Consider the following 20,910-nt stretch of genomic DNA (forward strand, 5'->3'; position numbering starts at 1 on the left):
TGCCCTTGGCTTTCTGTTTGTCGCCTTGTAGTACAACCTCCTGTCTCTCTCCTCCACCTCTTCCCTATCTCGACCCTGCCTCTGCCGTCTCTGTTTACTGCTCTCTCTCTCTCTCTCTCTCCACCTTTCTTTGTCTCTCTCTCCCCCTCCCTCCTTCCTGCATCTTTTCAGTCTTCCAACTGGCTTTTCATTCCATCCTTTTCCCATCCATGCTTTCTCCTTGTATATTACAGGTTTGAGATTCTTTCATCCCTTTGCTCTCCCACACACGCCCCTGTCTGTTTCCCCACTACCAGGGAAGCCAACATGTGGGAAGACCATGAGTGCATACATATATCCACCAGTCTCTCTGTCAAGTCATCCATCTTTTCCATCTGGTTTTCCACTTCATTCATTTGTTCACTCATTCATGCCTCCAACAAACATATTTGAGAAGGCACTGGACTAGGCCCTTAGGATATACAGTGGGGAAAAAAACAGACGATGATAACTTTCACCATGGGGCTGTCACTGCAATGGGCAGAGAGACGTTTCAAAACCGACCCCTCTAAAAATATACATCATTATGACACATACTGGGATAAATGGTAGAGAGGAAGTTTCCAGAGCACTAAGAGAACGTAAAAGAACATAAATAATGTAAATTGAGGAAGAAGCGGTTTGTGGCCAGAAAATGCTATCATGAAGAAGCGACATTTAAGCTGAGGACTTGGCAATAAGCATGAGGTAGGCAGGTGTACAGCAAAGAGGGGTTCTCCAGTTCAGGGGTATTGGGAGCAAAACTATAAAGTCAGTTCCTAAGAGTAGCAAAACTGGCTTCAACAGCGGCCTAAGACAAGATCAGAATAGTTCAAGCAAGGGGAGAGTGGGGGATCTGTTAGGGTCAGAGGGTTGAGAAAATCGTTTCCAGCTTATATCACTGTTATTGTCATTCTCTTAGGCCAGGTCCCTCTCTTGTTGCCGTTCGTTGATTTCATCCTTTTTATTTGCATTCTCTACTCCCGCTCTGCCCTGCTCATCTAAATGTACCATTCTAGTATGTTTATTATTTCTCATTTTTCTTATGTGATGAAAATCGTGTACTGTGTGACATGTGTTCTTGCTTTACATAAAATTATTTTTACGTATGTCATTATATATGTCATGTAATGTGATCTATAGATAGCTATGGATATCGCATACTGCGTCTATTTTTTATTTATTTATTTTTTTTGGTACAGGGTTTCGCTCTGTCACCCAACCTGCAGTGCAGTGACATCATCTTAGCTCACTGCAGCCTGGAACTCCTGGGCTGAAGTGATAACCCTGCCTCAGTCTCCCAAATAGCTGGCATTACAAGCACGTGCCACCACACCTGGCTAATTTTTAAATTTTTTGTAGTGACGGGGTCAGGCTCTGTTGGTGAGGTTGTTCTTGAACTCCTGGCCTCATGTGATCTTCCTGCTTTGGCCGCAAGGTGCTGGGGAATTACAGGCGTGAGCCAGCACTACCTGCTTGCTCACAGCCTTATTAATTATAATCGACAAATGTTAGACTGCACATATTTAACATACACGATCTAACAAGTTTTGGTATCATAGCTGTGAAGCAATCATCATAGTCAAGACCACGAACATATCTCTTACAAGCAAAGATATCCTTGGGCTCCTTTGAGATTCCAGAACTTTAATAAAGGTAATCTCACTTTCTGTGCCCTTTTTGTTGTTGGTGGTGGTGGTTTGGCTTCTTCCAGACAGCATAATTTCAGATGCATTTATCTTGTCATAAGCATCAACAATTCATTTCTCTTTAATGTGCTGTAGTATTCCGTTGTGTGGGCATACCACGATTTCATAATTCATCTGCCTGTTGATGGACACTTGGGTTGTCTTCGGGCTTTTGGCTATTACAAATAAACTTGATAGGAATATTCATAAACAGGTAATCCTATGAAACTATATTGTCTTTTCTCCCGTGTATGTCTTGGAGTGGAATGGCTGGTGTATGGGAGGTGTGTATTGAACTGGGTAAGAGACTACCAAACCCTCTTCGGAAATGTTTTCCTCATTCAGAAGCTCCACATCGTTGCTAGCACTGGGTATAATCGTTATTTTACTTTCAATCATGCACGTGTATCTACAACGGTATTTAAATTTTGTTTTAATCTGCGTTTCCAGAATGATAGATGATGGGATCTGTTTGTGTGGTTATTCGCCAACTGCAGATCTTCCTTGGTGAGGAAGTCTGTTGATGTCTTCTGTCCGTTTTTGTGGTTGAGTATTTGCCTTCTTACAATGGAGTCATAAGACTTCTTTATTGTCTACAAGTGTCCTGTGTTGCATATACATGATTTCTAAATATTTTATCCCAGACTGTGGATCTCTCTTTCAATTTCAAAAGAATGCTTTTAAAGACCAAAAAAAAAAAAGTAATTTTGGTGGAATCGGATTTATTAATTATTTTTTCCCTTTTTAGTTTGTGGTTTGGGTGTCTCATTTCGAAAATCTTTGCCAAAGCCAAGAAGATTAAGAAAGCTGTGATTTCCGTAAAAAGGGCACTACATAAGGATAAAGGGTTCAATTCAACAAGAAGACTTAGCTATCCTAAATATACACGCACTCAACAATAGAAGCACTGGCGCCCAACAACAGGAGCACTCAGATTCATAAAACAGATTCTTAGAGACCTACAGAGGGACTTAGATAACCACACAATAATAGTGGGAGACTTCAACACCCCTCTGACTGTATTAGATCATCGGGCAGAAAAGTAACAAAGTGATCCAGGATCTGAACTCAATACTTGACCAAACAGACTGAACATACTGTTCTGCAGAACTCTACACCCCAAAACAACAGCATCTACATTCTTCTCATCTGCACATGAAACATACCGTAAAACTGACCAACACAATTAATTGGCCATAAATCAATTTTCAGCAACATTTCAAAACCTGAAAAATTACCAACCACCCGCACAGACCACAATACAATACAAACAGAAATTAATACTAAGAAATCATTGAAAACCAAATAATAACAAGAAAATTAAATCACCCACTCCTGAGTGACTTTTGGGTAAACAATGAAATTAAGGAAGAAATCAAGGAAGAAATCAAGATTTTTTTTTTTTTTTTTTTGAAATTAACGAAAACAAAGCCACCACATACCAGAGTCTCTGGGAGACAGAAAACACAGTGTTAAGAGAAAAGTTTTTGCTACAAAATGCCCACGTTAAAAAGTTAGAAAGATCTCAAGTTAACAATCTAGCATCATACTAGAGGAACTAGAAAAAGCAAGAACAAGCCAACCCCAAAGCTAGCAGAAAACAAGAAATAACCAAAATCAGAACTTGACTGAATGAAATTAAGATGCAAAAAGTCATACAAAAGATCAATGAAACCAGGTGTTGTTATTTGAAAGAAAAAATGAGACTGATAGACCACTAGCTAGACTTATAAAGAAAAAAAGAGAGACGATCCAAATAAACACACTCAGAAATGACACAGTGGACACTGCCACCAACCCGGGAGAAATGCCAAAAAAAACCCCAGAGATTATTGTAAACAACTCTGTAGACACAAACTAGAAAACCTACAAGAAATCAATAAATTCCTGGATACATACATGCTCCCAAGGCTGAGCTAGGAAGAAACTGGTTCCCTGAATATACCAATAATGAGCTCTGAAATACAATCAGTAATAAATAGCCTACCAGGAAAAAGAAAGAAAGAAAGAAAGAAAGAAAGAAAGAAAGAAAGAAAGAAAGAAAGAAAGAAAGAAAGAAAGAAAGAAAACCAGGACCTAAGGAATTCACAGCTGAAGTCTACCAGATGTACAAAGAAGAGCTGGTGCCATTCCTACAGAAACTATTCCCAAGAATTGAGGAGAAGGGAGTTCTCCCCAGCTCATTCTATGAGGCCAGTATCATCTTGATACAAAATCCTGGCAGAGACACAACGACAACAACAAAAAATTAAAAACTCCGGGCCAATATCCTTAATGAACATCGATGCAAAAATCCTCAACAAAATACTGGCAAACCAAACCTAGCAGCACATGAAAAAGCTAATCCGCCATGATCAAGTTGGCTCCATCCCCAGATGCAAGTTTTGTTCAACATGTGTAAATCAGTAAATGCGATTCAGCCTATAAACAGATCTAAAACCAAAAAACACATGACTATCTCAATAGATGCAGAAAAGGCTTTTTAAAAAAGTCAACGTCTCTTCACGTTAAAACCCCCCAATAAACTACGTATTGAAGGAACACACCTCAAAATGATAAAAATCCATCTGTGACAAACCCATGGGCAGCAGCATACTGAATGGGCAAAAACTGGAAGCGTTCCCCTTGTAAACTGGCACAAGACAAGGCTGCCCTCTCTCACCACTCCTACTCCACGTAGTGTTGGAAGTTCTGGTCAGGGCGACCTGGCAAGAGAAACAAATGAAGTGCATCCAAATGGGAAGAGGGGAAGCCAAACTACCTCTGTTTGCAGGTGACACGATTCCACATCTAGAAAACCCCACAGTCTCAGCCCCGCTGATAAACAACTTGAGAAACTCCTTCAGCTGGTAAACAACTTGAGTGAAGTTGTAGGATACAAAGTCAATGTACAAAAACCACTAGCATCCCTAGAAACCACCAACAACCACACTGAGTTCAAAATCAGAAAGGCAATCCCATTCCCAATTGCCACACACAAAAACACATTACCTAGGCATACAGCTAGCCGAGGAGGTGAAAGAGTTCTACAATGAGAATTACAAAACACTGCTTAAAGAAATCAGAACAGACACAAACATATGGAAAAACATCCCATGCTCACGGACAGGAAGAATCAATATCATTAAAATGACTGTACAGCTCACAGCAATTTATAGACTCAATACTATTCCCATCAAACTGGCAAGCAAGGACATTCTTCACAGAACTAGAAACAAATATTTAAAAATGTGTATGGAACACAAAAAGGAGCCTGGATAGCCAAGGGAATCCTGAGCAAAAGGAACTACACTACAAGGCTACAGTGACTAAAACGGCATGGTACTGGTACTGGTACCAAACCAGGCACATAGACCAACAGCACAGTAAACAGAGAACCTACAGAGCGGGAGAAAGACTTGGCAAACTACTCGTCTGACAGAGGTCTAATATCCAGCCTCTGTAAAAAGCCTAAACAAATTTACAAGAGAAAAGCAAACAACGCCATTAAAAAGGGGGCAAATGACATGAACAGAGACCTCTCGAAAGAAGACATACATGTAGCCAAGAAGTATATGAAAAAAAAGGGCAGTATCGCTGATTCATTAGAGAAATGCAAATCAAAATCACAATGAGATACCATCTGACAACATTCAGAGTGGCTATTATCAAAAACTAAAAAATAATAACAATAAAATAATAATAATAACAGATGCTGCTGATGTTGCTGAAAAAAGGAAACCCTTATACACTGTTGGTGGGAGTGTACATTATTAGTTCAGCCATTGTGGAAAGCAGTACGGCAATTCCTCAAAGAGCTAAAAGCAGAACTACCATGTGACCCAGCAATCCCATTACTGGGCATATAGCCAGAAGAATATAAAGCATTCTACCATAAAGACACATGCACCTGACTCTTCACAGCAGCACTGTTCACAAAAGCAAAAACATGGAATCCACCTAAACGCCTATCAGTGACAGACTGGATAAGGCAAGTGTGGCATATATATATACCGTGGACTATTATGCAGCCATAAAAAAGAACAAGGCTATGTCTTTTGTGGGAACGTGCATGGAGCCAGAGGCTACCAGCTCAGCAAACTGACGCAGGAAAAGAAAAGCAAATCCCACATGTTCTCACTTAATCGTTGGAAGCTAAACGGTAAGAATTGTGAACGCAAAGAGGGAAACAACAGGCCCTGGGTTGTACTTAAGTGGGAGGGAGGTGGGACGAGGGAGAGGGGCAGAAAAGAGATAACTATTGGGTACTGGGCTCAATACCTGGGTGAGGTAATAATATGTGCAACCAACCCCGGCGACACGTGTTTATTTATGTAACAAACCCTCACGCGTAGCCCCAAACATAAAATAAAAAGTTTTTTTAAAATGTTACAGTGCAAGTCCATTGATGATAAACTCTTTCGACTGCTGTATGTCTAAACACCTACTATTTTAACTTCATTTCAAAAGGTATTCATTGAGTATAGACTTAAGAGTTGACATTTATTTTTATTTGGCGATTTTTAAGATGGCGTGCCACGTGACTTCTGACTTCCATACTGCTAATGAGAAGTGTGCTGTCATTATTTTCTTTGGACGACTAAATGTCTCTCATGTTTTTTCCTGATTTTATAATTGAGAGCAGACGGGTCAAATGTCACGGATGCGCGCGACGCCTTCTGTGTGTGTAGCACCTTGGATATACCTTAGATGATGCGTGGCAACGTGGATGCATCGTGAAAGCACAGGGCTCAGTGACAAGAAAATTCAGAAATCTGCTGGATACTTGTATTTCCAGCCATGACGGATTAACGAGAACCAGATTTCCCATCTCATCTAAATATGTATAGACCAACAAACTGTAAGGCTTAGCATCTTGGCACCACCCGCACACGGGACAGTGATCCCTGAGAGAACGGGAACCTGACCACAGTGATCCCTGGGAGAAAGGGAACCTGACCAGCTGAGCCCTCTGGTCGCCCAATCCCACCGACTTCCTGTGCGGATAGAGTTTGCAGGCTGCAGCACAGGGGAGCTGAACACAGCAGAGCCTGGTGGACAGTCTGAGTGAAGGAGACAGAGTTGAGAGCTCGAGAGGTCCATCCGACCAGAATTTGCCGGGAGTAACGGAGAGGAGACAGCTGCACAGAGAGGCAGCTCTGGAGACCCTTCAGAGGTTGCCCGTCTGGATGCAGTGTATGAGAAAGGGGGAGTGGCAGTCGATGACTCCCAGTTTCTGGAGCGAGTGGTTGTGTGGATAATGGTGCCATTTACTGAGATTGGGAAGATGGGTGGGGCGGGGGGAGCCGGAACGATGGGGCTGTGTGAGTGTGTGGGAGGCGTGAGTATACCAAGTGACCAGTTTTGGACAGGCTAACGGTGAAGAGCCCCTGAGACATCCAAGTGGACACGCCACGCAGGTGGGTGAATGTATGAACTCGGACCTCAAAAGTCAAGTTCAGACTGGGACTGTAGACTTTTGGAGTGATTAGCACGTAGCACTTTCTGAAGGCTTCCGTTTGCCCGGTGCGTTCCTCTCCCACGGAGGACATGTTACAGGGGAAGGGCTAAAGAGACACAGGCCGCTGACAGGAGAGATTGATATACCACACCTGGAGGAAGCCGCAGAGCCGGGCAGAATGGACACCGGTCAGCGGAGAGTAAGAGCTGCCTGCCGTCCTAGCAGTAGCTTCCATTTGCACACAGGGGTCCTGGTGAGGCAGACGTAAGAACAAATAGAAAACTCTACTACGAAGTTTACAAACAATCCAGGTTCGACTGGAGATGAGACCGCAGCGTTTTCTGCCTCAAGGCATCCAACTGGAGATGGCACTTAGGCGGGTGAAAGTACTATGCACTTGGACCTCAAACGTGAAGTTTGAGCTGGGCTTGTCGATTGTGGAGTCATTAGCTCAGGCACACAGGTGCCTGATTGTCCCAGCAGACACCAGGGGGGTCTCAGCGGCAGCATGACCGATTGCGTCACTGAGATGGAAGAGGCCTGGCCATCTGAGCAGAGAGTGGGCCAGGTGGAGCAATTCTCACACATACCTCGATGGAACCACATAGAGCCACAGAGGCCGGGTGGCGGGGGGGGGGGGGGGGGGCTCTGTCTGCCTGTGTCCTGAAGGCAGAGCATGAGCTTAGGCCTCCTACAGCACAAACCTTGCTTCTTTGGGACAGACGTTGGGGTGGGGAAGGTCTGTCACTCGCACGGAGGAGGCGGTGAGTGCCTCAGGCCCCAGGCCAGCAGGAGCAGGAGGTGGGCTTTGGAGTCCGGAAGACCCAGGCCCCAATTCTGCATTTTCTGTTTCCTGGCTCTGTGGTCTAGTTCACGCCATGTGTCTGTGCCTCGGCTTCCTGATCTGTCAAGTGGGGATGCTGACATCCACCTCCCAGGGCTGCTCGTGAGAGGAAGACAAGCCCCAGCACAGATCCCTCTGTGACATACAAGCTGCATAAAGGGTAGCTGAGGAAGCAGATATTCCCAGTGTGTCTGCGGCCAGCGAGTTGGCTAGTGGGGAAGCACACAAAGGGAAGTGCCATCCTCTGGCCGCGTCCGCTTCGTCGCCCCGCAGGTGGACGATTGCCACTTGTTGCAGTCAGAGACCCCGCTCATTAATTGTGAGACCTCGCTAATTGTGACCTAAGGTGGGGGGGCCGTGCGGAGGAGATGGGGCATAGCGGATCCCAGACCAGGCTGGAGGAGTTCGGGTGAAAGGGCAGGACAGGACGGAGAAGCCTTGTGCAAAAGTGGGGGGACTGGGAAGAGATGATTGGGTGGGTCGAGCTGCACTGCAGGGTATGAGTGTGCGCGCACGCGGGAGGAGGAGGAGGAGGAGGAGGAGGAGGAGGAGGAGGAGGAGGAGGAGGAGGAGGAGGGATGAAGTGGATCTGGCGGGAAGAGCTCCCCCCGCCCCACTACCACTCGGACCCCGCCGCCCACCCACCCGCGGAACCGCATGCGCACTGGGGACCTGGAGGAAAGGGCTTTTGTTGGGAAAGCGGGCGGGCTGGAGGGGTCCGCGCATGCGCAGGCTCCCCAGCCGCGGGGGGTGCACGGAGAAAAGGGGCGGGGTGGTCCGGGCTGCTGTGCTGGCAGCAGTAGGCGAGGGCGCGGCTGCGGGGTTCCTGGTGCTGAGGACCGACGCCATTGGAGCCCCGGGGAAGGTAAGGATCCTGCCCCAGGCAGGACCGGGAGAGGGCGAGTGGAGCCCGACACGCTGCGCCCTCCCTCCGCCTCCGGATCTGAACAAAGCCCAAGCACTCAGAACCGGAACCCCATTCGAGCCAAGGTCTAGACAGGAGCCCCCATCACCACCAGACCCAGGCGCCCCGGTCTGAGCCCTACTGAAACCAGAGCCCAGGATCCTCGCCCCCTTAGCAGACCCGTGTGCTCCGAGCTGAGCTCCCTTGGACCGGAGGCCCCACCCCCACCCCAACCACTCCTAGATTACTCGAACCGAGCTGACCGCTTGCCCCCTTCCTGGAGTGCCGGTCCTCCCGCTGGAGAGCTCCAGCGCTCCGACTGGAGTCTCACCTAGGTCCGAGGCCCCCACTCCTGCATCCGCCTCGAGTGCTCGAGCCTGAGCCCCACCTAGGCCCCCCGCCCGGACCTAGCCAAAAGGTCCCTGGGATTCTGTTTCGCAGAGCTTGCCGCTTGCCGCTGTCCCCGGCGATGCCCGAGCGCTCCCATCTGCTCCCCCTTCATCCCGGTCCCCTTCTCTGGTCCTTCCATCCAAACCCTTTGTTTCTCTCTCCCCCAATGCATCCCCTTTGGGACTCTTGGGACCCCAGCCCTCCAGAACACCCCCCCCCCATTCAAACCTAGCCACTGGGATGGGGAGCCTGCCCATCCTAAACTCCGCTTTCGGTGCGGCGTCGCCCGCGACCTCCTCTGTCCCTTTCCTTGGGCTCTGTCCCTGACCAAGTCTACCCCATCAGAAAGCCAAATCCTCTTCTCCCCGGCTCACCCCCGCCCCGCCCCCTCCCCCCCCCCCCCCCCGCCTTTGACTGCCTCATATTGCCTAGTAACCTGATGATTGTCGCCCCTCACCTCCGGGGAGATGCCACCTCCCATTGGATCCCGCCTCCTCCCCCTGCAACTGCTTCACCCTCCCTCTCAGGCAGAGCTCTCTTCTCCCTGGGACCCGCAGCATGGCCGAGGGAAGCTTCGGCGTGCAATCGGAAAACTACAGTGTTGAGGACATGGACGAGGGTAGCGACGAAGTCGGGGAGGAAGAGATGGTTGAAGGCAACGACTATGAAGAATTCGGTGCCTTTGGCGGCTATGGCACCCTCACCAGCTTTGACATCCACATCCTCAGAGCCTTCGGAAGCTTGGGTCCAGGCCTTCGCATCTTGTCGGTGAGGCTCCTTCCAGGCCACCTGCTCGCCTGGGCCTTTCCCCTGCGAAGGGAGGAGGGAGGAGGGGGGAAGCAAGGAGGGTTGTGTGGGAAAGGGCTGCCCAGCGTCCCCAAAGCTTCCCTTCCCTTCTGGGAAGAAGAGGATTTGGGAAGGCCTTGGGGTGTCCGGGGCTGGCTGCTGGGAAGAGGCTGGCCAGCACAGCGAAGCTAACACAAGCGTGTCGTCGAGTGGCCTGCCTTCCCCTACCCCTCTCTCTGGCCTTGCAGAATGAGCCCTGGGAACTGGAAAACCCTGTGCTGGCCCAGACCCTGGTGGAGGCATTGCAGCTGGATCCGGAAACGCTTGCCAATGAGACGGCCGCCCGTGCTGCCAACGTTGCCCGCGCCGCCGACTCCAACCGTGCGGCTCGAGCCGCTGCCGCCGCTGCCCGTAGAGCCTTCAATCAGGTGATGGCTAGCCACCGGGTGGCCACGCCGCAGGTCTCAGGAGAGGATACTCAGCCCTCGACCTATTCCGCTGCCGCCACCGCCGCCGCCGAGGCTCAGGGGCCCACCCCGGAGCCCCCCCTTGCTTCTCCGCAGACCTCCCAGATGTTAGTCGCCAGTGAGATGGCTGCCCCCGGGGCCCCGGAAACCTCTGCGCAGTCCCAGACAGGCTCCTCGGCCCAGGAGGCTGCTACCGAGGGCCCTAGTAGCGCCTGTGCTTTCTCTCGGGCTCCGAGTGCCAGCGAGGTGGAGGCCACCCGGCCCAGCGCAGCGTTCCTGGGTCCGAACGATGTCTTTGATTTCACCCAGCCGGCAGGTGTCAGTGGCATGGCCTTCCCACGCCCCAAGAGACCTGCCCCAGCCCAAGAGGCTGCCACAGATGGCCCCAGTGCTGCCTCCGGGGTGTCCCAGACGGGACCTGGCAGGGAGGTGGCAGCCACCCGGCCCAAGACCACCAAGTCTGGGAAGGCTCTGGCCAAGACTCGGTGGGTGGAGCCTCAGAACGTTGTGGCAGCAGCTGCTGCCAAGGCCAAGATGACCACAAGGATCCCTGAGCCGGAGGGTGCAGCTGCTGCCACTGCTCAGCACAGTGCTGAGCCCTGGGCCAGGATGGGAGGCAAGAGGACCAAGAAGGTGAGATGCCCCCCGCCACCTCCACACCCCCTGGCTCCTGTCCTTGCCCTCTCCTCCCTCTCCCTCTTCTTCCTCTCCTGTCGTCTTTCCCCTCTCCCTCCCCTCCCCTCCGCTCTCCCTCCCCTCCCCTCCCCTCTCCTCTCCCTCCCCTCCCCCTCCCTGCCCTCCCCTCCCCTCCCCTCCCCTCTCCCTCCCCTCCCCTCCCCTCCGCTCTTCCTCCCCTCCCCTCCCCTCCCCTCTCCCTCCGCTCCCTTCTCCCCTCCTCCCCTCCCCTCCGCTCTCCTCCCCTCTCCTCCCCTCCTTCTCCTCTCAGCTAGTCCGTGTTTCTCCAACACAAGTTTGCTGAGCATGTTTTCACTCCACGTAGTCCCTACCCTCAGGACTGGTGGGAGAAGAGGCTGGCTGAGTGCCTGGCACTTAGTAAGCACGCAGCACATGCCAGCCGCTGCTGGTACTGCTCTCGTTTCCAAGAGCCTGCTACGGGAGAGGTGCGTGCCGGGCGCTTTGGCACGGGGAGCCTGGTAGCCCTGGGTCTCTCCTCTCTCGAATGATACAGTCCAAGCACCTGGATGATGAGTATGAGAGCAGCGAGGAGGAGAGAGAGCCTCCTGCGGTCCCGCCCACCTGGAGAGCGTCACCGCCCTCATTGACGGTGCGGGCTCAGTTGGCCCCTCGGCCCCCGCTGGCCCCGAGGTCCCAGATACCCTCAAGGCACGTACTGTGCCTGCCCCCCCGCAACGTGACCCTTCTGCAAGAGAGGGTAAGAAGCCCACCCTCCCCCATCCCCCTCCTCTCCTCCCTTGCGGGCCGATTCTCTGCCGTCACCCAGGCCTTGACCTCCCCGAGTGTTCCTCCTTCTCCAGGCAAATAAGTTGGTGAAATACCTGATGATTAAGGACTACAAGAAGATCCCCATCAAGCGCTCAGGTAGGCAGCCTGTGCCGCCTTCGCCATCCCCCAGTCTGTGGGCACCCCCTTGCTGGCAGGCCGCGGCGGGTCCCTCTGTCGCCACAGGACGACGGGGTCCTGGCCGCGCCAGCCTCCGCAGGGCTGACCAGGGGGCTACAGCTCTGTGATCCCTGCTCAGCCCAGGTGCTTTCTCCAACCCTTCCCCCTCCCGCAGACATGCTGAAGGACGTCATCAGAGAGTATGACGAACATTTCCCTGAGATCATTGAACGAGCAACGTACACCCTGGAGAAGGTGGGTGCAGGATGGGAGCAGCTCTGTGGAGGAAGAGTGGGCGTGGGGTGGCGTGACCCTGCAGACCCTCAAGGCCCAGTGCCTGGAGCCGACCCTGACCTCCCCTTCTCTGAGCTTCCACGGCACTGGCAGTTTGACCCGTGCTTCCTGCCCTGGGCTTCTCTGTCTCACGCTCTCCGAGCGTCTCGCCGTCTCGCGACATGGGTCTCATCGCCTCTGCCAGCGTCGGCTCCCACAGGGAGGGTCCTCCGAGTGCTGTCTTCTTCGGCCCTCGCTGATGACTTAGGATTGCCAGCTGAGGAGCACTTCCGCCGGGGAATCGCCTCTCTGCTGGCAGGATGCCCCGCGTGGAGTCTGGATCTCACACTCTGCTTTCTCTCCCACGTAGAAGTTTGGGATCCACCTGAAGGAGATCGACAAGGAAGAACACCTGTATATTCTCGTCTGCACACGGGACTCCTCAGCTCGCCTCCTTGGAAAGTGAGAAAGGGAAAGCGGGTCGTGGCCTTCCTCGGTGGTGCCCCTCCCCTGCCCGAACCTCCCCCCACCCAACCGCCCCCCAGCGAAGCAGGAAGATGGAGCTTGAGTCCTTGAGTGCGGCGGCGCATAGCCCCCTCCCACACACAGCAAGGGCTGCCTGGTGACTGCTGGATGAAAGGAACGGTAGCCTGGGGTGAGGCCTTGCCGCCTCACATCTCCCCAAGCCCGTCGGGCTTTGCCCCCAGAGCTTCCGAGGAAAGTGGCTCGCCTCTTCCCCCTGCCTGCCCGGCCTGGGCCCGGCAGAGCTGGCCTAGGGGAGAGCTTCCTCCTCAGTGCAGGTCCTGATGCGGAAGGGGCAGGAAAGGTCTGCAGGCGTCTCCGGACACACGCTGACCATTTGCAGAGCTTCGGCTCCCTGCCTCACCCTGTCCCCTGCAGGACCCTGTCAGGGAAGCATTAGCACCCATGTTTCATAGAGGAGGTGATTCGGGTGCGAAGGGTCTGCCAGCAGCTAGGGAACGCTGCCCGTCCTGGGAAGAGTTCCCCTCCAGCCGAGAAACCTGAGAGGGCTTAGCTGTGAGAGCCTGGCGCGGTCTCTCAGGCAAATAGGCGCTAAACAGGATTTCTCTTTCCACACCTTTAGAACCAAGGACACTCCCAGGCTGAGTCTCCTCTTGGTGATTCTGGGCGTCATCTTCATGAATGGCAACCGTGCCAGCGAGGGTGAGTGGCTGGACCTGCAGCTGGGGGGCCACCCACAGTCTCATCTTTTTGGGTGCCAAACTCTCGAACCTCCTCTCCCCTCGCAGCTGTCCTCTGGGAGGCACTACGCAAGATGGGACTGCGCCCTGGGTATGATTGGCCTCCCCGGCTCCTCCCCTGGGTGCTGTCCTCTGGCCAAAGAGGTCCCGGGATTGCAATAGGCTGTCGGTCTGGCCCAGGGGCGTGGGGTGCCCTGGGCTCGGTAGAGAGCAAAGGGGCTCACCGGGCGGGGCGGACGGAAGCGGTGCCGGACGCTGCTCAGCCTCCTCCCTGCTCTGTGGCCCCAGATGACATCTAAGAGAGACAGTCAGCGTCGGGGGCTCCATCGTGTCCCTACCTGAGGCACGCATCCCTCGCAAACCGTCCTCTGGCCTCTGCTGCGTGCCCTGGCCTCCACGGCGATGCCCCGTGGGCTGGGAAGCTCCTAGTCATGCTAGCGAGGGCCCCTGCCGGCGTGCGGGGTGGGGCGGGCACTGCCACCGCCTCTGCTCATGGATTCCTTTCCTTGCCCTCAGGGTGAGGCACCCGTTCCTTGGCGATCTGAGGAAGCTCATCACAGATGACTTTGTGAAGCAGAAGTAAGTATCGCCTGAGCTAACCGCGTCTCTCACTCGGGCATCCTTTCGTTCTGGTCTGGCTGAGAAAGCCATCGTTTCCCATCTCAGATCTTCAACTGGAGGGATGATGGGTGCCTCTGGCCTGGGAGTGAGTGGCGGGAGGGCTGTGTGAGCGTGTGGGGAGCCGAAGGCCAGGGCGGTGTTGGGAAAAGGGAGCGCACGTCATGGGAGGACACGGTGTGAGGTGTGATAACGGCCACCATCTCCTGGAGCACCTGCCCCGTAGACTGACACAATGGTTCCCCCAGGTTTACACCTGAGGAACCCGGGGCTCACAGAGGGGGCGCCTCTGAGCGTGGCTCACAGCTGGCCAGGGCCTCAGCCCAGAATCTCCTGATTTTCAGGCCAGGGCCCGCCCTATCCCCGTCCCTGGAGGACTTGCCAATGCACAGGCGCGCATGCACACCCACGAAGGGTCGGGACTTCAGGAGGATGTCTGGGCCACGCTTCTCCTGGCTGGCTGTTTCTCCCTTTCTGGTCGCTTCCTCTGGTGGGCCTCTCCAGGGCTCCGCCAGGGTGTGGCCAAGACCCTCGAGGCGGGGTGTGCTCAGAGCAGGGGGCCTGAAGAATGGCTCCTCTGATTACACACACCCAACAGAAATCAGGGCTCGTAGTGATGAGGGGCATAAAATTGTGGCCTCGCTACAGATAAAGGCCCTACATGTGTCCCCCCTGCACCTCCACGTGGCCTCCGGGGAGGACCAATGGTAAAAGGCTTTGAAGGCCTCACCGTTGCAGGAAGAAGTCCTGCGAGTGGGTTTGGGCATTAGAGAAGGGCTGGAGGGGCGGGGCAGTCCTCTTCCAGGAGCGGGGCTGCGGCAGCAGGTTGAGGAGGGGCCCCCCCGGGACCCATCCATTCAGAGCCAGGTCCGCTGGGCTAGAAGCCAAGTTTCCTTCCCTCTCACGCCAAGGTACCTGGAATACAAGAAGATCCCCAACAGCAACCCGCCTGAGTATGAATTCCTGTGGGGCTTGCGCGCCCGCCATGAGACCAGCAAGATGAGGGTCCTGAGATTCATCGCCCAGGTAAGGGAGGGCCTCTGTCCGGCGCCCCCGCACTGGGGGTGGTGTTCTCCACATCTTGCTGGTTTCTGGGTCGAGGCCTCCTTCCCGTTATCCCGTATTCCACTGAGGGTACCGACACTCACAGAGGACCTGAGCACCCTACACGAGGTCACAGATGGGGCAGAATCCCAGGTCTGGCACAGCATAGTAGGGGCCCCCGATCCCTGTGGTCTCGGTTTTTGCCGGCATCAGGCAAAGCACAAGGAGGCGGTGAGGCGGGCCGAGGGCGCTCAGCCCGTGTGGGGTAGCTTCGTGTCTACACTTGCCCTTTTCCTCCTCAGAATCAGAACCGAGACCCCCGGGAGTGGAAGGCTCGTTTCTTGGAGGCTGTGGATGATGCTTTCAAGAAGATGGATGTGGATATGGCCGAGGAACATGCCAGGGCCCAGATGAGGGCCCAGATGAATATCGGGGATGAGGCTCTGATTGGACGGTGGAGCTGGGATGACATACAGGTCGAGCTCCTGACCTGGGACGAGGACGGAGATTTTGGCGACGCCTGGGCCAGGATCCCCTTTGCTTTCTGGGCCAGATACCATCAGTACATTCTGAACAGCAACCGTGCCAACAGGAGGGCCACGTGGAGAGCTGGTGTCAGCAGTGGCACCAACGGAGGGGCCAGCACCAGCGTCCTAGACGGCCCTAGCACCAGCTCCACCATCCGCACCAGAAATGCCGCCAGAGCCGGCGCCAGCTTTTTCTCCTGGATCCAGTAAGAGTCTCGGTAGAGAAACGGGACTCTGCAGGAGGGCTGCGGAGGGGGGTGAGATGTCAGAGGGAGGGCCGGGGGTGGGGGGTGGGGGCAACGGCGACAGCGTGGACCGACGCTTATTTTGTTACGTACACCCCTCCCCGGTTCGCGAGTGGGTCCGTGGACGTTGTCACTTTGGTTTTTTGTGCTTTGACAGGCACCGCTGACGAACTGCGGCGATCTGACTGGCCAAGCCAGAGCGCCTCCTCTCAGATTCCCTCTGGACACAGCACCCTAGGCAGCTGCTTCCTGCCCATCGGAAGTGGCGTGCAAGATGCCGCTCTCTTGCTTTTCCTGCTTTCGTTGTGTGCTTTTCCTTGTGCTTTCATGTTTTGGGTAGCAGTGTTACATTAAAATTGCAAAATTCATTTGGACGTCTCTTCCTTTACCCACCCCCCATTAGTATACCTGGCCGTGCTTGGGCTCCTAGCAAGGCCACCACCTCGGGCTCTCTGGGTTGGATGGGCCCCACCTCTGCCAAAAAGGCCCACAGGGACAGGTGGGATGCTGGGAGGTGCGGGGGTTGGTTGCACCTGAGTGTGGGGCCGGGAGTTTGGAGAGGCCCCAGGCTCGTGGTTATGTGATTTTCCTACAAGCCTTGACCGACAGCCCCAGGGGCAGGGCAAAAGGGAGGCCAGAGCAGGGGTGGGGTGGAAGACGGCAGCTTGGTGCCGGTGCCACTGCCCCTCCCGCCGGGGACAGGGTCCAAGGCTCTGGCCAGGACCCACCTCCCACAGCCCCTCCTCGGAGACGATGTTCCGGAACCCTGGGCTCATCACCCACACAGTGCACGACCACGTCCTCGGTACAGAGTCTGACGGACAATGAGGTGGGCCTCGCAGTGATGTTGGCAGCACTCCATGGGTAGGAGGAGGGGCCGTGATTGCCGAGGGAGCAGGATGTCATGAAAACAACCCACGGTGCAGGCGGGCACAGTCCGTCGCCTGGGACGGAAGGTGGCCTGTTTGGGGCTTCGCAGCCCTTCTCCCCCAGCAGCAGGGCTCTCCCGGTGAGGACGACACCAGGCCTACCTAGGTCCTGGAGTGTTCCGGGGTTGGGCGATGTCTGCAGGGCTCTGAGGTAGGGCTGCACACGCTTCAGGTGCCAGACGGTAAGGGCAGACAGTTTGGCCTCCTGGGAAGGGCTCAGTGGCAGGCAGGGACAGTGTCCAGGGCTTTCTGGAGTTCCCTGGTATTGTCCAGGGTTTGGGAGGACACAGCCCTAGGTGAGGAAGGAGGACACAGTAGGGGAAGGCTCCCTACCTCCCCCTACCCCCACCCCGGCCTCTGTTTACCCCGAGGGGCTCCCATCCCCGCCAGGTCCAGATCCTGACCCAGACCGGGCTACCTCATTTGGGAGGCCCAGTGGAAAATGAAAACATGAGTCTCCTTGTCAAAAACCATGAAGGATTTCAAAACAACAACAGCAGAGCATGGGGCCACACGGGGAGCCCTCGTGAGCATCACACTGCATAAGTTGCAGCCCCCGGAAGCTGTCCTTCAGGCAGGATTGGCTGGGTCTTCATGTTGGCTGCCGCTGGGATTTCTGCTTCTCTGGTCCATGCTTGGCCACACGGACATCCTGGGACTCTGACAAAAATCCAGTCCCAAAGGTTTACAGGCACACACACACACACACACACACACACACACACACACACGCTCACATACACACAAGGAAATGGAGTCCCCATTCACTTTACGTCTCCTGATCTGTGATCTGGGCTGTGGAAGAGACCAGGGATTTCTTGGACTCCAGCCCTGGTGTCACAAATTGAACGCTATTTGGCCGGAACCTCCCTGGATACCCCTGTGCACGTAGCAGGTACATGTCTGTCCTTGGATCAAACCACAGGAGTGAGTTTGAGCACAGTGTGCAGAGGGCACACGAGATACGGAAGCGCAACTGGAAAGGAAGGAAAGGAAGGGGAAGCAGCTCTCAGCGACATGTCACCGCTTCCACAGGCCTCCAGGCTTGTTGGACGCTGCCTCGCTGCGGTGGGGCCTCGCCAGGGGCCCACTCCCCCTACCCTGTAGCGGCAGCGCTGAAAGCAGCTGGGAGTAGAGGAGGAGAGCAGGGAGGCAGGAGCGCCCTGGTGGAAAATGGGGGCAGACTGGAGTGGGACTCCTGCAGGAGGCTCAGACTGGCCACCCTGGAGATGACCACCGCCTCACTCACACGGCTAACAGGAGACCCAGGAAGGATTCCCCTCCACTCGAAGCCTGGGGCACTCTGCAGACCCCACACCGCAAGGCCCCACGGTCCACGCCAGCAAGTGTTTTCTGAGACCCTGCTGTGGCACTGGACAGCTCCCACAGCCTGCTCCCAGCCCGGCCTGCTCTCTCTGATCACCCCCGCCCCAGAACTGGCGATGGGCGAGCATTCGTGAATTCACTTGTTTTCAGTTACTGACATTAGGCATAAAGTTGTTCTGATTGTCCGTGTACAATTTCTTGTCTGGGCCTACGTTTCCATTTCTCGGGCAAGCCTGAGAGGCAGGGACGGCAAGCTCATTTCATGGTCTCAGCCAACTGAGGCTCCGAGAGCGAAGACGCTCTTCCCAAGTTACACAGCCAGGAAGCAGCAGAGCACAGACTCGAACCCGGGGCCCCCTGAGGCCAGGGTGCATGCACTGGGCCCTGCTGCTGGCCACCCCTGCCATCCAGGGACTCGCAGTGTCCTGGGGGTGATACACCCACCTGCTGGACACTCTGTCCTGACACCCACCCTCCCGCCCACCTGCACATACCGCTCCCCGTCTCCCTTCATTCTGCATGTTCGCCACCCCTCACGGCTTCCCCGAATGCCAGGTTCCACACTAGGTTTCTGAGGCCTGGCCCCTCCCTCCCAGCCTCCCGAGACATCGGGTTGGGTGCTTTCGTTCCTGGGCATCCACCCTGCCGCTCCTCCTTGTTTCTGTCCTCATCAGGCCCCGGGCCAAGGGCATAGTGCCCACGGCCTCATGACACCCTCAAAGACAGTCTGAGCTACTATGTACATCCTCCTTATACACTTGAGGAAACAGACTCAGAGAAGGGAAGTCTTGCCGGAGATCTCTGAGCCAGCTCTGCCGCTGCAGCCACTAGTGACCTTGGCCCAGCCTCTTCCCTTGACCGGTGGCATATGGTTTGGGGTGTGCATGTGAAGAACCCTTCACATGGTTTGCACATCGATTGTTATTTGGTGTCAGTAGGGAATTGTAAGAGTGCTTTTCTGTATGCAAACTTTTCCTTTGTCGGGGAGTGTATTTTGCAAACACTGTCACAATCAATGGTTCGCTTTTTCATTTTGCTGGCGATGAGAAGCCAGATTTCTAAATTTGATGAAATTCACTTAACCCGTTTTTGCGTGGCTATTGCGTTCTGAGCCACAGCTGTAAGAGTCCCTCGCCTACAGCAAGATTCTCAAGGCTTCATCCTCCATTCTCTTCCAGAGGTCTTATGCTTTAGCTTTTTCGTTGACATTTAGGAGGTTCACAAATCTCAGAAGTCTGAAATCATACCAAGTCTCTTTTCTGACCACAACTGAATGAAACTAGAAACCAATAACGGAAGGAGAATTGAAAAAGTCACACATAGGTGGAAATTACAACACTCTCTTCAATAAGCAATGGGTCAAAGAACAGACCACAAGGATATGAGACAATATCTTGAGACACATGAAACGGAAAGCACCATATACCACAAGTGAGGAGATGCAGGGAAAGCAGTGTTAAGAGGCGAGTTTATTGTGGTAAATGCTTACCGTGTAAAAGAAGAAAGGTCTCAAATCTACAGCCTGTCTTATGTTTCAAGAACTAGAAAAGGAAAAACAACATAAACCCAAAGTTAGCAGAAGGAAGGAAGTGATAAAGATTAGAGCGCAAATAAAGGAAATGGAGAATCGACAAATAATAGAGGGAAAAAAATGAAACTAAGAGCTGGTGTCTCTGAAAAGGTCAACTTAATGGACGAGCCCGTTAAGCACTTTAATTAAGAAACAATCGAGAAGTGTCAAATAACTGAAATCAGAGTGACAGAGAGGCATTACAACTGATACTACAGAAGTAAAAAGGTTATAAAAACAAGACGAGGAACAACTATACAGCAGCAAATTTGATATTTTAGAGAAATGGATAAATTCCGAGAAACGTACATGCCGCCAAGACTGACTCTTAAGGAAATGAAAAATCTCAGCAGATCTCCATAACTTGTAAGACTTAATCAGTCCTCATCAACCTCCCAGCAGAGAAAACTCCAAGACCAGATGGCTTCAGTGGAGGATTCTACCAAACATTTAAAGAAGAATTAGGACCAGAAACATACACACACACACACACACACACACACACGCACACACACACACGCACACACACCAAAAGAATGTTTATGCATACATATTCAACAAAAGCCTAGCACACCCGATTCAACAACACGTGAAAAGCCCGCAACCACCTGGGCTTTATTTGTGGAATGCAAGAAGTTTCGACCAATGAAAATCAATTAATTTAGTGTATGGCAGCAACAAACTCAAGGACAAAACCCTCATGATCGGCTCAATCGATGCACTAAAAGCATCTGACAAGAGTCAACTTCCTTTGTGATAAAAACACTCAAACTCCTTAGAACAGAAGGAAACAAACTCAACGTCACAAAAGCCCTAAAGTACTCACCGTGAACACTGTACTCAATGGCGAAAGAGTGAAAACTCTTCCTCTAAGATCAGGAGCAAAGCAAATGCCCACTATTGCCTCTTCTTCTCAACATAGTCCTGGAAGTTGAGAGAGCAATTCGGCAAGAAAATGGAATTAAAAGGCAATAAAAAGGAGAGAGATCAAAGAAAAAAAAAAAAAAAAAAGGAGAGATCTCATGAAGGAACCAGTG

The 20,910-nt window shown here is 53.1% G+C and overlaps 1 protein-coding gene and 1 non-coding gene across 4 annotated transcripts; both read left to right on the forward strand.

Moving 5' to 3' along the window:
* The first annotated feature begins 8,767 nt into the window (after positions 1-8,767).
* Positions 8,768-16,416, forward strand: LOC120366621 (melanoma-associated antigen D4-like). Of its 3 annotated transcripts, none has more exons than XM_074391633.1 (13): positions 8,768-8,855; positions 9,812-10,052; positions 10,319-11,170; positions 11,727-11,930; positions 12,034-12,097; positions 12,294-12,373; positions 12,762-12,853; positions 13,497-13,576; positions 13,663-13,705; positions 14,131-14,193; positions 15,144-15,258; positions 15,579-16,021; positions 16,206-16,416. In XM_074391633.1, the coding sequence occupies exons 2-12, from the start codon at positions 9,843-9,845 to the stop codon at positions 16,011-16,013; spliced, it is 2,238 nt and encodes a 745-aa protein (XP_074247734.1). In that variant the 5' UTR covers positions 8,768-8,855; positions 9,812-9,842; the 3' UTR covers positions 16,014-16,021; positions 16,206-16,416. The 3 variants fall into 3 exon arrangements, with proteins under 3 accessions (XP_074247734.1, XP_039331606.2, XP_074247733.1); XM_039475672.2 differs by having other exon boundaries at positions 15,579-16,009; XM_074391632.1 differs by having other exon boundaries at positions 9,842-10,052; positions 15,579-16,009.
* On the forward strand, positions 14,771-14,897 carry LOC120366703 (small nucleolar RNA SNORA11). The gene has a single exon (XR_005581281.1). It is a non-coding gene; the product is annotated as a small nucleolar RNA SNORA11 (small nucleolar RNA).
* Positions 16,417-20,910: the final 4,494 nt, after the last annotated feature.

This window comes from Saimiri boliviensis, chromosome X, assembly GCF_048565385.1.
Source record: "Saimiri boliviensis isolate mSaiBol1 chromosome X, mSaiBol1.pri, whole genome shotgun sequence".
Lineage (NCBI taxonomy): Eukaryota > Metazoa > Chordata > Mammalia > Primates > Cebidae > Saimiri > Saimiri boliviensis.